This window comes from Sciurus carolinensis, chromosome 12, assembly GCF_902686445.1.
Source record: "Sciurus carolinensis chromosome 12, mSciCar1.2, whole genome shotgun sequence".
Classification (NCBI taxonomy): domain Eukaryota; kingdom Metazoa; phylum Chordata; class Mammalia; order Rodentia; family Sciuridae; genus Sciurus; species Sciurus carolinensis.
Window position 1 is genome coordinate 104,939,838 of NC_062224.1, and position 16,268 is coordinate 104,956,105.

The following is a 16,268-nucleotide window of genomic DNA, read 5'->3' on the forward strand; positions in this document are numbered from 1 at the left end:
CAATTTTTTAAAATAGCCATTGGGGGATAAAAAAAAGCATGTCAAGAAGGAAGACATATAAAACTATCAAAGTTGTTCAGAGACCAAGATCATTAAAAAGAGGTAATTAGATTTGAGGATCACTGCTCACTGGTGACTTTCAAGAAAGAAGTTTCAGTAGGACAAAGGGGCAGATGCTAGATTAGATCTGGTTGAATATGTATGACAACTAAGGATATAATGGCCACAAATACTGATGAATAAAAGTAACACTAGTTAATTTTATTGAATGCCTACTATCAGATATTGTAAGAATTTTAAAGACACTACCTTAACACAACTCTCAAAGGTATAAAACTCCCATTTTACCAACTAGAAGTCCTTGACTCAGTGGTAGAGCACTTTCCCAGCATGTGTGAGGCACTGGGTTTGATCCTCAGCACCACATAAAAATAAAAAAATAAAATAAAGGTATTATGTCCATTTACATATATATACATGTATGTGTGTATATGTATATGTATATATGTGTTGTGTGTGTGTGTGGTGTGGTGTATAAATGTTTTAAAAGTGGATATTGCTGAAATGGTTAGAGTATGACTTTCAAGGCTAGTTCATAAAAAACACTGTTTTCCATCTTGTTCTCTCTTCAGTCACCCACTCTGGGAAAAGCCAGCCATGAAAAATTCAAGTAGCCTTAAGGAAAATTCAAGTGGTGAAGAACCGAGACCTCTTGAAAAATGCCAGCACAAACACACAAGCCATCTGAGTGAGTCATCCTAGAACTGGATTCTCCACCCCTGTCAGGCTTTAAGATGAGTACAGCCCCAGCAACATCTTGACTGCCACCCTCACAAAATACCCTGACCCAGAACTACTCAGTTAAGCAGCTCCCAAACTCTTGCCACACAAAAACTGTTAGACAAGAAATGTTTATTACTGTTTTAAGTCACTAGGTTGGGATGACTTGCTATACAACAACAGATAATATATAAGGCTAGATTTGAAAACATATTTGTAGTTATTAGATCATAAGCAACATCTTTGATCTTGGCCAAAATAGTTCAAATTTTATTTCTATAAAGAGTAAAAACTATGGAAAGAAAAATTATGACAATTTCAAGTGATTTATTTAGCAATAATAAAATCACATTCCTATTATGTCAAAGGCACCAATAGTATGATTTATCTTAAATGTCCTTGAAGTCACATAGTCACACTCCTAAACTGGAGCAGATCTGACAGAAGATTAAATCAGCATTTTCTTTGTCAAAGGATCTTACTCTGATGATAAAATAAAACTTAAACAAAATGCTCTTTTGTACTAATTAAATCTGTATAGCTCATTCTTACATTATTACAGTACCAGCTATGAAGTCTCTAAGGACAGAGAACAAAGTTACTTCAACATTTATAATTCACAGCATCTATCAAAGCACCAGCTCAAAATGTTTAAAAACCTCAGTTTACTATTGTAGAATCTAAATGACTAAAATCAGTTTTTCAGCTAATTTTTAAATGTCAGCTGTTGTTATTTTTATTGATTATTTCATAGCACTTTCAGTTCATTCCACATTAAATTGCAAAGTCTTTCTCATTTCTCCCAATTTTCATTTATATTTTCCCTTTTTTGAACAAAATTCAAGTCTCTTTCATTAGCTAGATACAAGAGAAGTTCTTAATGTTTTGCCTTCCAGCCCGCCTTAACATATTAAAAGGTTTATCCAGGTTAGTAAAGCATGTTGATTTTGCTCAAATATAACAGCTGTCACAACATAACACTCACTCTCCTAAAGTTCTTAGTAAAGTTTGCCATTTTCTTTGAAAAAAAAAAAATCAAAAGTTTCTGCAAGTTATTTCCTATATGACTATAACATAGTTTCTAATCCATGGGTGTCAGACCATAGTTTAGTCCGCTTTTTGCCAATGTGACCAAAAGACTTGACAAGACCTATTTTAGAGGAGGAAAAGATTATTTTGGATTCATGGTTTGTCAGAGATCACAATACATAGATGGCTGACTCCATTGCTTTGGGCCTGAGGAGAGGCAAAACACCATGGCAGAAGGATGTGGAGGAGGAAAGCAGTTCCAAGCCATGAAGACCAGGAAGCAGAGAGAGAGACCTCTGCTCACCAGGTACAAAATATATACCCAAAGGCACACTCTCAGTAACCCACTACCTCCAGTCACACCCCACCTGCCTACAGTTACCAGTCAGTTAATCCCTATCAGTGAATCAATGCATTAGTTACGTTAATGTTCTCATAACATAATCTTTCACCTCTAAACTTTCTCACGTTGTCTCATACATGAGTTTTTGGAGAATACCTCACATCTAAATCATAACAGAACACTACAACCTTGCAAGGTAAATATTATCCCCAATTTATGCACTAGAAAACCAAGATTTGGAGATGAACTAGATTTTTTAAAAGCATCACAGCCAAAAATAAGTGCAAACCCTTAATAAGCTAAGCATTATCTATTGGCTAAATAATGTTTCCTACAAATATGCTACATTTCAATATATAAGATGTTTGTATTAATAAAATACTATTTAATCAAATCTAAGATATCATTAATTGTTAAGGTGGATCATTACTTTATGTACAATTAAACTATGACATCTGTAAGATGCATTCCAATGTTAAAGGTGTTTGAATATGAAAGAGAGAAAAGTGCCTCTTAGAATATATGAAATAAAGTGACTCATTTTGTCACAATGTAGTTTCTAAGACAATGCTGAGTTGTTTCTATAACAAAATACCTGAGGGTAGGAACTTTATTTTTAATAGAGATTTATTTAGATGGATTTACTTAGGAATGAATATGCTGGAGATGCAAGAGCAGGGAATCAGTATCTACTGAGCTCTGTCGAGGATCTTCTGGTTACATCACAACACTGGGCAGATAGTATCATGATCAGAGCACATGTGAAAGGTAACGATCATGTGGTGAGACAGGAAGTCAGTAGACCAGGGAGGAGCCTGGCTTTCTCTTTTAATAACAACACTCTCACAGGAATTAATTAGCATCCTACAAGAACTTACATTAATCCCTTCCAGTGTAACCCCCAATAACTTAACCCCTTCCTCTAGGTCACACCTCTTAAGGGTTCCAACATCTCAAAACCAACACATTGGAGACAAAGCCTCCAACACACAAACCTTTTTGAGGCCCAACCATATCCAAAGCATACCAAATGAATTTCCAAATGTCCATTTACAATTATTTGGTTTTCAAGAAAATGTATGACAGAAAAAGGGATTTTGTTATACAAAAAGACTGAGTATCAACATACTAAAACAAATGTCTGTTAAATATATAAAAGTTATTTCTATGGCTATTTTTATTGATGATACAAAATAACAACTATAAAATTTATCAAAAAGTATCTTCTGTAAGTCAGGCTTCTTGTATTTCAGATATTATTACATATAATTCTCACTACAACCTTGCAAGGTAAATATTATCCCCACTTCATGCACTAGGAAACCAAGATTTGGAGAAGAACTGGTTTTTTAAAAGTATCACAGTCAATACATGAAGGAAATGCAGTTTAAGCAGCAAATTTAGTTAAAATTAATGTTACTTTACTCCCTTCAAATATGAAGATCTCATAATTCCTAAAGGTTCATTCTATCTTCCTTACCATTACCAGACAAATTTCTCAAATGAAAAGTACACATGCTTTGTCTCAATGCCCACAACCTCTTAAAATCTGGAAGAAAATTAGCAAAGAACAGCTTGTGTTCTGCATTCACCAATGAGCTCCTTTTGTCATATCCAATTCTGATGCAAACGGTGAACTCATTTTTGTGAAACACTACCCAACATTTTAAAAATAAGATGCTGATTCAAGGCAGATGAACAGGCATTGCATAGAAAGGCCTAGAATCTCGGTCAATGCTGTCACAAATGCTAGGAATCCCAGAATGAGAGACAAGAAAAGAAATATATACACATACACAGAAAGCAATAAAAGTAAACTAAATTGAGATAATTTGTTCTTGTCATGATTGTAAGCCATCAAAGTTTTAGAGGTATGCAGTAGCTGCTAGTCACATGTTGCTATTAAAATTACAATTTTAAGTAGCTAAAATTTAAAATTCAGTACCTCATTTCATTAACCATATTTCAAGCATTTCAAAGTCACAGAACTAATGGCCACATATTGGACAATGAAGATTCTGAACATTATCTCTCAGAAAGCTCCACTGTATTCTAGAGTTTGTCTAGCAAGACAAATGCCAATGTTGCTATCCTCAGAACACAATAAAGAAGAATTCCAGTGATAAAACCTATAATAGTCAAGTGCCTGGCCTGGTTTGATAACAGAATAACATACTATCATTGCCTACAATATATAGGCTAGATATTTTACCTACAATATCACAATTGCTGAGAAAGGTGGTCATTTACACTGTTCTACAGATAGACTCTGAAGCTCATAAAGGTCTTACATCTAACAGTAATAAAACCAGAATATATATTAGTCTTTTAAAATCCAACTAAAATCTAAAAGCAACATACAATAGATTAAAAGATACATGCAGAGTTATGAAATAGTATGGACCACTACAGGTAGTATTAAGATTTAAAAAAAAAAAAAAAAAAGAAAAGAAACACAAGCAGAGGTAGGGGATCAGAGTCAAAAGCATAGGGAAAGGAAGGTCTCAAAACAATAAGAATGGCAGCACATTGAAAAGTATCATCCAAGGGCTAAGGATGTAGCTCAGGTTATATACTTACATAAATAGGCCTATTGTAAGGATCACATTCAACAAACATGTGAGTTGCTAATGTGACAATGCTGTACTACATGCTAGATGATAGTAACTACTACCTTCCAGACACACAGTAATCATTCAGTGTTATGTTATTACTATCACATTTCACCAAATCTATGATGCTACTAGTAACATACATCATTGTACTATATGCTTCTAAGAATGAAAAAAGTCTACCAATTAAACTATGACATAGCATTAACTGGAAGAAAAACTGATTTCAAATTTAAAATGTGAAAAAGTACATACAAAATTGATTAAAATATTAATTTAAGACTTTATTATCTTTGGATATACTATTTGGTTTTTCTGTCTTTGATCTTGATCTCTCCAATGCATCTCCCAAGAACTAAAATCATACATCTCATTTTGAATTGATCCCTCTCCCCAATCTTTTCTTTAAAATCCTCTATGGTTCATACTCAGGAAATGTTTAAACTTCTTAACATGGTATTCTAGGCCCTTGATCCTTCCCAGCTCCTTTCCAACTTTATTCTGCTGGCTCTCAACATATCCACTGAACCAGATTTCCTAAACTATATATGGATATTTCCACATAAGACTTTGTTCAATATTACTCTTTCTGTATAGACTGTCCCCAGTGTCCCTTTCTCTCTTACCCATGTGATAAAATCATACTCAATCTCTAGTACTCAATTTACATACCACCACTATAGATACTTATAATATAAATTCTTTGCTTTCTAGGGTAAAATCAATTAGCTATTCCTCCATAACATAAACATAGTATACTATGATTAAAAATCCACCCAAAGTTAAGAACTCCTCTAATACAAGGACTAAGCCTCACTTATCATATCTCTAACCACCTTTCATGATTCCAACAGTATAACACCATGTTAACAACCCATCTATGAAATAAAACACATCTGTGTTTGAATTCTGGGCTCTATCACTTACTAGCTATGTGACTATGGGTAACTTAGTCTAAAACTCAGGGTCTTCTGAAAGGGGGATAACTTAGAGGGTAAGGATTAAATGTAAAATGGCTGCCACACAAGAGCACCCAATAAACATTAGCTGTGGCTATTATCATCATGATTGTTTTATTGTCTTTTTTAAAAAGAGGGATGTTCAAGAATACTTAATAAACAGGTTTAATACACACTCTGATCTTCTCTAGACATATCTGCCCTGACATTGGCTTGGCAATTTAGGTTATAGGCGGTAACACATGTAACACACGTAACCTGGCCAAAAGTCAAACACAGGTGTACTACTGAGGAATGGACAATTCATTTTCAATCCTCCTGGGTCTTCTGTTCACTGCTACCTGACTTCTCAAGCCTTATCGTAATTCCTTAGTTCTATCTCCTCACTTAATATGAGTTTCTACTTGTGACCATACCAAAATTGAACAATGGCTAATTTTATGTAGGTGAGTAAAGAATAACATTATTGGCATCTGAATCTCATAATTCACTCAGTCTTTTAATTAGCATACAGAAGAACCATTTTATATTGTTAATGTGATATAATGGATGATTAGATTCAGATAAATGTATTAGTGCAGAGTATTTGAGCAATCATTTACCAAAACATACAAATTCCTACTGAGTCTTAGAAAGAAAATTCATTCTTAAAACTTGAAAGCAAAGGAATGTTTATATGGCAGTGATATGCCTCAGCAAAGAGTAGCAGTAAGCCAATATTCCTATACAAGGTTTCGTTCTCAGTTAATTTTAAGACTGACCACATATCTTGCCCTCTAAAATTTATTCATCTGTAAAACAAAGATGGTGAGAAGATCTTTTGCAATTCTAAAACTAATTCTAGAATTAAATATTAAATTTTCACTAGAAAATTGAAAAGAACTAAAATTATATATCCCCCCAAAATTCAATAACTTACTTAAGTTGTATTTAAGAATACACATCTGAATATCACCTCAGTTTAAAGAAAAGAATACAAAGACACAAGCTGCAAGTGAAATGAATACAAGTTACAAATGACCTGGACAACTAATGTAGACCAGGGCAACAGCCACATAACTATTCTCATCTGGTTTTCTTAATACATACAAAAAGGTCAAGAACAATTTATTAAAACAAACACCACAAATAAGCAGAAATATTAGCCAAAATCAATAAAGTCATTTTCCAAGAAAATCAACACTGAACACCCTTGAGGCTCCATTTCTCTCACATAATACTGTTAACAAATTATTATCTAATGCCACTGAGCTCTGTATGAGAAATAACTTTAAGAGCAAATATACTGCTCTTACTGTATACCAGGCATTGCTCTAAGAACTTTTCATATTTTAATTCATTTAATCCTTACAACAGTCCCTTAAGTACTGTACTATTATTCTTCCCATTTTACAGATGAGGAAAGTGAAGCACAGAAAAGTTAACTAATGTGCTTGAAATCACTAAGTTAATAAGATGGTACAGCTGAAATATGAACACAGGCAGTATGGATTTAGAGTTTGTTTCTCTGTGTTATCAACCTACTAACATATGCTATAAATTAATACACAATAAAATGAACCAGGGTGACTATGTTAATTCAGTTACCTACTAAACCACATGACTGACTCACTTAACCTCTTGAACCTGTATTTCCCATGTAGGTAAAAAAAAAAAAAAATCGGGTGAAATATTCTCTGCAGTTTCTTATAGGTCTAACATTCCATGATATATGACCTATAAGCCTAAGACCACAACTAACTATAGCACAGTCAACAGCTTTAAACACTTTTAGCTTCCTCCTTATCACTACATTTCATTGCCTTTTTCTTATGTTGCATCTTCATAAGGTCCTCTATCAGTTGCTTATTCAGTAATAGTTACTATGAGAATCTTGAGGGAGTGAAAACAAAAAGTCACAGAAGCGAAGTCTATCCTAAGACCACAATATACTACCTTCCAAACCCTGCAGGCTGAGGCTTGGAACTGAAAATAACCCAGCCATTACTGCACCTTCCTACCAAACAGATGCTGTAGAATAGTCAGTGGTGCTTGAGAACAGGTTAGAAAAGTCCTGAATGTGTATATTTATAAAAGATGGATTTATTTATTTTAAAGCAGTATGATGTAGGAATTAATAGCATGAGCTCTTACAATCTCATTCTGCTGTACACAATTAGCAGTATCAACATAATCAGTTAGTTAATGGCTTTGAGATTCAGTCTCCCCCTTCTATAACAGTGCTAACAACCTATATACAGTTTTAGTTCTTTTCTCAAAAAACAAACAAACAAACAAACAAAAAAAAAAAAAAAAAAAAAAAAAAAAAAAAACCAGCTGCTACTGCCATTACTACTACCAACATTATATTTACCATTCCGGTACAAAAGCAAGAGTTCTAGCGTCTGACAGATTTAATTTCAAATTTGGCTCCACTTAGTTACTAGGTGTATAGCCTTGAGCAAATTAACTAATTCCTCTAAGTCTGGTTATGGCATCAAGTAAAATGAAGATATTATCTATCCTCCAGAACTGTTGTGAAGACTAAATGAAGATAGCATAATGTAAAGTAGCTGACACCTGGTTCCTACACGCTCAATGAATGTTATTTTTTTTCTCCTTAATAACAAGCTGATCATATTTCTGCTAATTCAACTCAAAGAAAAGTAAGTAGAACTAGGGATCAGATGAAATCCAGAAAAACCAACTTTTTTCTCTATTGTCATTTGCTGTGGAACAATATCAGAAAATCCTCTTGCTATGGATTCTTTTATCCTCTTATTGGCTTCATAAAACTAGAGAGGGATTTTTCATGACATCTCCAAACTTTCTGGAAGAAGTCCTGTGCTTCAAGACAGCAACTTTCTAAGTATAATCCAGGAACCCTTAGGGATCCTCAAAACCCTTTCATGGAACCCAAGATATCAAAAGTATTTTCATAATAATACCACAACTTCATCTGCTTTTTTTCATTCTTCTTTCTCTCACAAGTATACAAAGGAGTTTTCAAGCAACTACACAAAATGTAATGGTATATTTCTACTGGCTGGTAAAAAATGTGCTTGAATAATCTTGTTGGATTTTTGTTGCTGTTGTTGTTTAATAATGGTATCTGTATGTGTATGTTTGTTGTTGTGTTGTTTGTGGTACTGGGAATCAAACCCAGGGTCTCAGATATGCTAGGCAAGCCGTCTACTACTGAGCTACATTCCTAAGCCTGCTCTAGTGTTTTAAACATTTCTCAGTTTTAGTTTCTAATATAATGTATATTAATAGACATTGAAATCCTCAATATTTTTTAAAAATTTCAAGTTGGGCTGGGATATAGCTCAGTTGGTAGAGTGCTAGCCTTGCATGCACAAGGCCCTGGGTTCAAGGACCTGGGTTCAATTCCTAGCACCACCAAAAAAAAAAAAAATTTTTTTTTTTCAAGTGATCCTGGGAGGAAAGAATTTGAGAACCCAATGCTCTTAAGATATATGAAAAAGAAAAAACTCCCACAAAGCACATACTCTGTGAATTACAACTTTATCAATTTAGCACTAAATAAGTAACTCATACAATAATCTAAATATGTTCCACTTTCCTCTATGATTACATCTGTAATTACATTCTAGTCTTTCAATCTTAAAAAAAAAAAATCACTTATTCACTAACCGTTTGTGAATAGTCAGTGGACAGAGCTATATCTTAGGATTTATCTTCTTATTTCTAGCCTAAGGTCTTTATAAAACTGCAGGACACATTCAATAAATAAGAGGTGACTATTTTCTTAATCAACATGTTAATCTTGTTGAGAAAGCCAGGTGCAGGTGGGGCACACCTATAATCCCAGCAACACAGGAGGCTGAGGCACGAGAGGATGGCAAGCTCAAGGCCAACTTCAACAACTTAGCAAGACCATGTCTCAAAATAAAAGGACTGGGGATATAGCTCAGTGGTAGAGCACCCCTGGATTCTATTCCCAGCACCAAACAAACAGACATTAACTTTATTACAAAGTATTTGAAAATTGTTACATTCACAAAATAAGATTATTTACACTTTCCTTTGACCTCTAGCAAATAAATAATTTTTAAAGGATTTTCTGATCAGTACTTATAGATACCACATTTGGTGATAGGAAGAATAGATGACTATATTTTAGCCTAAACAAATCAGACTTCAAGATATGTAAGCAGCATTTATACTAGTGATCAAAATGTATGAACACATTCCAAGTCAATAATCGACAATCTTCTCTTTCTACACCATTTTTAATTTTGAAAACACCAAGTTGACTGAAATACAATACCAGAAAATGAGAGGGCCAGAATTTAAAATCTATCAGTCTATAGCAAATAGTAAGGTTTTATAAATATTTGTCAAATAAAAGAATAATTTTTAAGATTTCTGTTCATGAACTTGGTCTACTTGTTTTTTTTGCATTTACTAAGAAAGGAGAGACCTGAAAAGGCAAATATACTAGACAAGAACCCTAGTGACTTTTAACTCTCTCTCAATCCCAAAGGCCAATTCAACATCAAGCACCACATAAACCAGCTTTGATTAATCTGTACAACTTGGGCAACATCTTCCAAACTTTTATTATGGCACATCCCTAACCAAACTTTTTTTAAATTTTATTATGCACCACCAGTATATGTTTATCTATTTATTACCTACACCCATCTACAACTGTGTACATTATAAAACAAAGAATTTTTAAGTTTTAAAAAGATGAAACAAGGATAATTTAATTTTTATCTTTCATTTATGAACAGTACAAAAATACTTTTTATCTTAGATATTATCAAAGTATTTCAAAGGTTCAATTCGAAGTTCAGGTCTATGTTGAACTTAATTATAATGGATATAAACTGAAAACTAGACCTTACAAGGCAGGATATTCAAAATATATTGCACAGAGTGGAGTCAACTGTGGATGAAAGTGGATGTAAGAACTTATTTCAAAGTTATCCTAATGTCTTGATAATTTTGAAATTTCTCAGTAAATTTATCAGGTCTATTAAAATGTTATTGTTTATATCTGTAATTTGGATAACCAAAAGCTAGTACTAAAAGTAGAACTGTCCTGTTATTTTCTTCTTGTTCACTTGTGCCTGTATTATTGGTATTACTGTTTTGGCTTCTTTACAGGACTTTTTAAGTTATGTCCACCTCATAAGGGTTAGTTTGGTTAAAATTTGATAATATTTATACATTCATTTAACTATGCTCCCATTACTGGATTAATTGTAATCTGTCAAAGAAAACAAGTAAGGAAATCATGGGCAATCCTGTTTCCCTTAGAATTCTTGTGTATGGGTTCTTTAGCAAGAGTACTATATCAATTCATTCATTAAATATTAGTGAAATTTTATTTCTTCCTTTCCACATGCCTAAAAATAAATAAAATTAACAGTTTTAATACTATCTTCTTTTACTCCATGGGGGCACTAGACACACTCTTTTGGGGTCTACAACTCAAACATACCTGAAATCACTCACTACCATGACTCCATCAGTCTCTCAAATACTTTCCAGAATGGGGCTAAATTTGAAGCCAGGACTAATTTTCCATGGTCACCTCAGGTGAAATAAGATTCTTAGGTTCTTATGATCTGGGCCTTCACCCAAAACTTGATCCAAAACCAAACTTCAGGGATGGATGGACAAGTATAATCTTACTAGCATACTCACCCTAGCATACGTACAAAAATAATAAAGAACAGTTATAGCTTCCCATCTTTACATTTATTCACTCATGTAAGAAACATTTATAAATGCCAGACATCTCACTAACATAATCATTTACAAGTGTTATCTTAAATATACTATACAGTACTTTCATTTGCAGAAGTGCCTTAGAGAAAAAGTGTGGCTTGTGCCCCATCGGGTGGCCAAACTGGAAATTTCAAACAAGTTCCAGCAAGACAAGTTAACCCTAACTAATCAACATAATACCTTTGAGAAATTAAAGCCTGCAACACAACTGGCCTCATGGGAGAGTTCTATAAATGAAAATCATAATGTTATTTCAATGTTTCCTTACATTTAAAAATAAGAAAGTGCAGTTTATGCAGAACCTCTCTTTTCCCAAATCCCGTAATTAAAAAAATGATCATCCTTTTTTAAGTTAAAAGAGTTTCATTGGGTTAGCTTTCTATTCAGAGATAAAAATCCCATCAAAAATTTTTGAAAGGGTATTTATTAATTTAAGAATATGATTTAAGGGCTAGGATTGTAGCTCAGTGATTGAGCACTTGCCTAGCATGTGTGAGGCACTGGGTTTGATCCTCAGTACCACATAAAATAAATAAAATAAAAGCATTGTGTCTGTTTACAACTAAAAAAATTTTTAGAAAAAGATATTTAAAAAACAGTCCTTTAGGGTCTCTACTTTTCACGAAACAAACATGACTAAAACTATAACAAAGCACAAAAATTTAAAGTTGGGTAGGTCCTTAGATAATAAGTCTATGAGCTTGGAAACCATCAAGTTTAGTTCTCCAGCATTGCAGATGATGAGCCTTAAACAATCCAAAGTGAGGAACAATTTAATCAGGGTTACACAGCTAGTGTGACCTGACTCCCAGTGCTTATACATCCAGTGCCAAAGAGACTAGCTCTGTGTGTGTGTGGGGGTGGGGGGGGGGGCGCGCACGCCAGAGACATGCACGTGGGTGTGGGGGGATACACTAAACAAATGGCTGACCTGCTCTGGAACTTAGTTTTCTTGCCTGGAAAAACAAGGAGGTAGATAATCTTTCAATTCCCTTTCAGTTCTAAAATTCTGCAATTTAAAGATCTCATCAATTAGTATCTTACAAAACTACAGTACACACTGAAAAAAAAAAAAAATTCTGGATTCCTGAGAAACCAAAGCACAGGACCCTAGGAAAGAAAACAAGTCAGTCACTTAAGTCACCAAATGTTTGCTTCTTTTGCTAATATTCTGTAAAATATTAACATGGTCATACTAGTCTATTTGGATGAAACTGGTTTAAGTTTAATTTTGATTAATCTATTACAGAGCTCTAAAATACACAATCACTGATTCTAAATCAAAAGGTTATTATAAAGACATATTCTATTTTATATGTTGAGATATATACTCAAATAGATCACTGGGAAACAGTCTGCTCATTTATGATTATTCTTCATAAAAACTATTCACAAATGCATCAAATAGATTTTCTTAATATGATTTCTTCATGTTGTTCGATTCTTTTATGCTTTTATGCTTATTATTCTTATTATGACTGAATCCATGAACTCCACATTTTAAATTACAACTTTAATAATTTTCAGGATATTGAAGGGCTACTATTGTTAATAATTTTAACAATCCATTAAAAGAGAGGTGGTGCACACCTATAATCCCAGTTACTCATGAGGCTGAAAGAGGAGGAGCACATGTTCAAGACTAGCCTAGCCATTTTAGTGAGATCCTGTCAAAATAAAATAAAATAAAACAGTCTGGGGATGTAGATCAGGGGTGGAGCACTTGCCTAGCAGTTGATGATCTGGTTTGACCCCCACAAACACACGCACACACACACAAAAAAAAAAAAGTTAAGAAAAAAACTTATGAAATAGAAGAGACCTTGAGAAGTTTTGGTCCTGTCTTCATTTTTTTTAAAGAGATGATAAAAGGGTTCCAGAAAGGTAAAAAGATTGTCCCAGGGTCTCAAGGCTAACAAATACAAGAATTAGCACTTATTATGCTACCATGTATCTACAATGTTATATATAAAATTATAGTTGTGAACAAAATCTTCAGTTTCTATCTAAAGCTCTGCTTAATTCAAGTAATATTTAAAATAGTAAGATGACATAAAAACCAAAGAAGCTGAATAGTTCACATTGGTTCACAGCACTAGAAAGCAGCCTAGGCTAGAAATCAAGGGTAATATGCCAAAATGTCATCACCAGTGCTTGAAAAACAAAGCCAAGTGTCTGTTCTGCTAATAGTGTTTTAGAAGCATCATGTTCAAACACGAGAAAGTACATATTATTGCATTATGAGAAGGTCCTTTTCTCTAGCAAAGTTCTTTTTCACTAAACTTTTTAAGCTGCTCACATTCCTGGAACCTATAAATGTGCTCACTCATATTCCTTTATTCTTTTCAAAGGAATAGCATCAACTCTTCAGAAACAATATAATACAAAGATTCCAACCCTATCCAAATTTCTCTAATGATTCCAACTTAAAAAGAAAAATGCCCCTTATTTAATTTTGCCTATCAAATAATGAATTTTTCCAGAACAGGAGTCACACAGTAGGAACTCTATAGAATCAAATTTCAGGTAATTATAATTGAAAGCAAATTATCTACAATATGTGAATTTTTCAAAAAAAAATAATTGGCCTCAGAAAGATAATGCAGTCACACATAAGCTCAAGAATTTTGTCCCTCTGTGTCCAACCCAGAGTAATCACTTAGAAATAGCATCCAAAGGAACTATGTGAATGAGGTTACTCCAGGTACAAAACTGACATTACAAATCAAGAGTAGTTGCATTTTCAGACTAAATCTTATGCTTCTCCTTTCAGCTCCAGATATTCAAATTAATTCTATGAAACAGTCAAGTGTTGAAATACTTAAAATGAATCACAGCATATCCAGCCACTGTTACTTCTGCCCAAATCAAGCATTCCACACTATGTAACAAGAATAAGATGTGCTTTAGCATGCTTATGTTCTATGCCTCTATGAAGAACTGGCAGTGGTGCTGAAAATTACTACTAGAAAGATGGAAAACCAATACCCTTCTTTCAATAAAATTCATCATCTGGACTCTAGCCAAGGTTTTAAAACTGACTGAACATTATTACAAACAATAAATCAACAACTCCACAGGCTGAAGTGTTAGCCCCTTCTCTTACAAAATGTGGTTACAAAATACTACAAGAAAATTAAGTGACAAGAAGGCATTAATAATTCTAGGTCATTCTTTTCTGACAATTACTGAATACTGTATGTTACAAGTAAATTCAAAATCTTTAAGATTCTGTTTAAACTGCCTACATCTTTTTCCCCATCTTCTTCAATTATTACAATGGGTATAGGAATAAATGGATTCATTGCTCTTGCCTAAACATCTTATTAATAAATTTATATAAAAATTACATAGAAAACTAAAATAGTTTAATTCCTAAAATCAAACTAGTATATATGTATTCATATTGATTTTATACTCTTTGTTCCTGCACATAACATAGATGTGAATTACTGGAGGTTAAAGATAAGTCTTTCTCTATCCAGGAGCTGAACTGCTAGCTACTGAGAGTAAGCTATTGCAAAGCTTAAAGCCCTTCAGGTATCATACCTTCTAAATATATAAATGGTTTCATTATCTTTACTTTTTTCCTGTATTGACATAAGGTTCCTTATCACTAATGAATACCCTCCAGGAGCTGTTATCACAGAATCTGGGAGGAAAAAGGGAGCATAATTCCTGTAATACATAGGTAAGGTATAGTGTTTACAATATAGTGATGTTCTCCCTAGCTAACAAAAACTTAGCAGAAAACCTGAAATTTTAAATAATTTTCTTCCCTCCTTCTTCCCTTCATTCCAAAACAACATAAGAGCCCAAACCAAAGATGTGTGATTACTCTGTACACTTCATGCAATCAGTAAAAAGACAAGCCACCGTCTTTTCAAACCAGAGTCGCTGTTACAATACGTTTGTAAACTATAACCACTGCATATGTGATATACATTTAAACCAAGTTTCAATCCTGTTACAAAGCCTTTGTCAAGAGTGGGCAAGTGGGGGAAAGCCGGAGCGCTGGGTGAAACGAAGGAAATCACTGAAGGGGCAAGCAGGATTCCTTGGTGAGAGGTGAGCAGAAACAAGACCTAACCTTGTCAAGGGGGCGCTCGCCCAGGGTGGGGACGAGAGGTCAGGGTGAGTGGGGAGGAGGAGATTAGCGCGGAACCGCGGCGACCCGGGGTTGCCCTCGCACCGCGACTCCCCCACCTGCAGCTCGCCCTCCCATCAGCCTGCCCCGGCCCCGGCCCGGGCTGTGCCCTTCCTCCCGCCGCCGCCTGCATATCCGTTACCCCGGCGGCAGCGGGCTGCGGGGGAGGGGAAGGACAGCGGGGCCGGCCGCGGCGGGGATGCCGCAGTGGCTCCCGGCGGCAGCGGGTCAAAGTCCGCCCGGGCGCGGGGAGGCAGCAGGCGCGGAAGGCAGCGGTGGAGGTCAGGACTGGCAAGACCGTGGCCCCTCGGAGTCCTCCCACACCCCGGTCGCGGCCGGTACCTCATACTGGATGTACTGCTTCCTCCACTCGGGAGTGATGTGCGCGGAGAGGTGCTCGGCGAACTTCATCCTGCCGTTTCCCCCTCACTCCCACCCGGGTCCAGCAGCTACAGGCGGCGGCGGCGGCGGCGGCAACAGCGACTCCGACTCCTCCCCACATGGGCCCCGGCGCGGCGCGGCACTGCGCTTCTCTCCTCCTCCGCCGCCGCCGAGGTCTCCTCAGAGCCGCCCTCCCGCCATCTTCCTCCTCCTCTCCATGGCCCCGCCCCGCCCCGCCCTCCAGACGTCATCGCCATGGTAACCGCCTACGC

At 35.4% G+C, this 16,268-nt stretch overlaps 1 protein-coding gene across 1 annotated transcript in view; it reads right to left on the bottom strand.

Moving 5' to 3' along the window:
- Xpr1 (xenotropic and polytropic retrovirus receptor 1) overlaps positions 1-16,208 on the bottom strand; it is a 203,103-nt gene extending 186,895 nt beyond the window's left edge. The window contains exon 1 of the mRNA XM_047521453.1: positions 15,958-16,208. Within this exon, the coding sequence (XP_047377409.1) occupies positions 15,958-16,026 (69 nt within the window). The 5' untranslated portion in view covers positions 16,027-16,208. The remainder of the gene's footprint in view (positions 1-15,957) is intronic.
- Between the last annotated feature and the right edge of the window lie 60 nt (positions 16,209-16,268).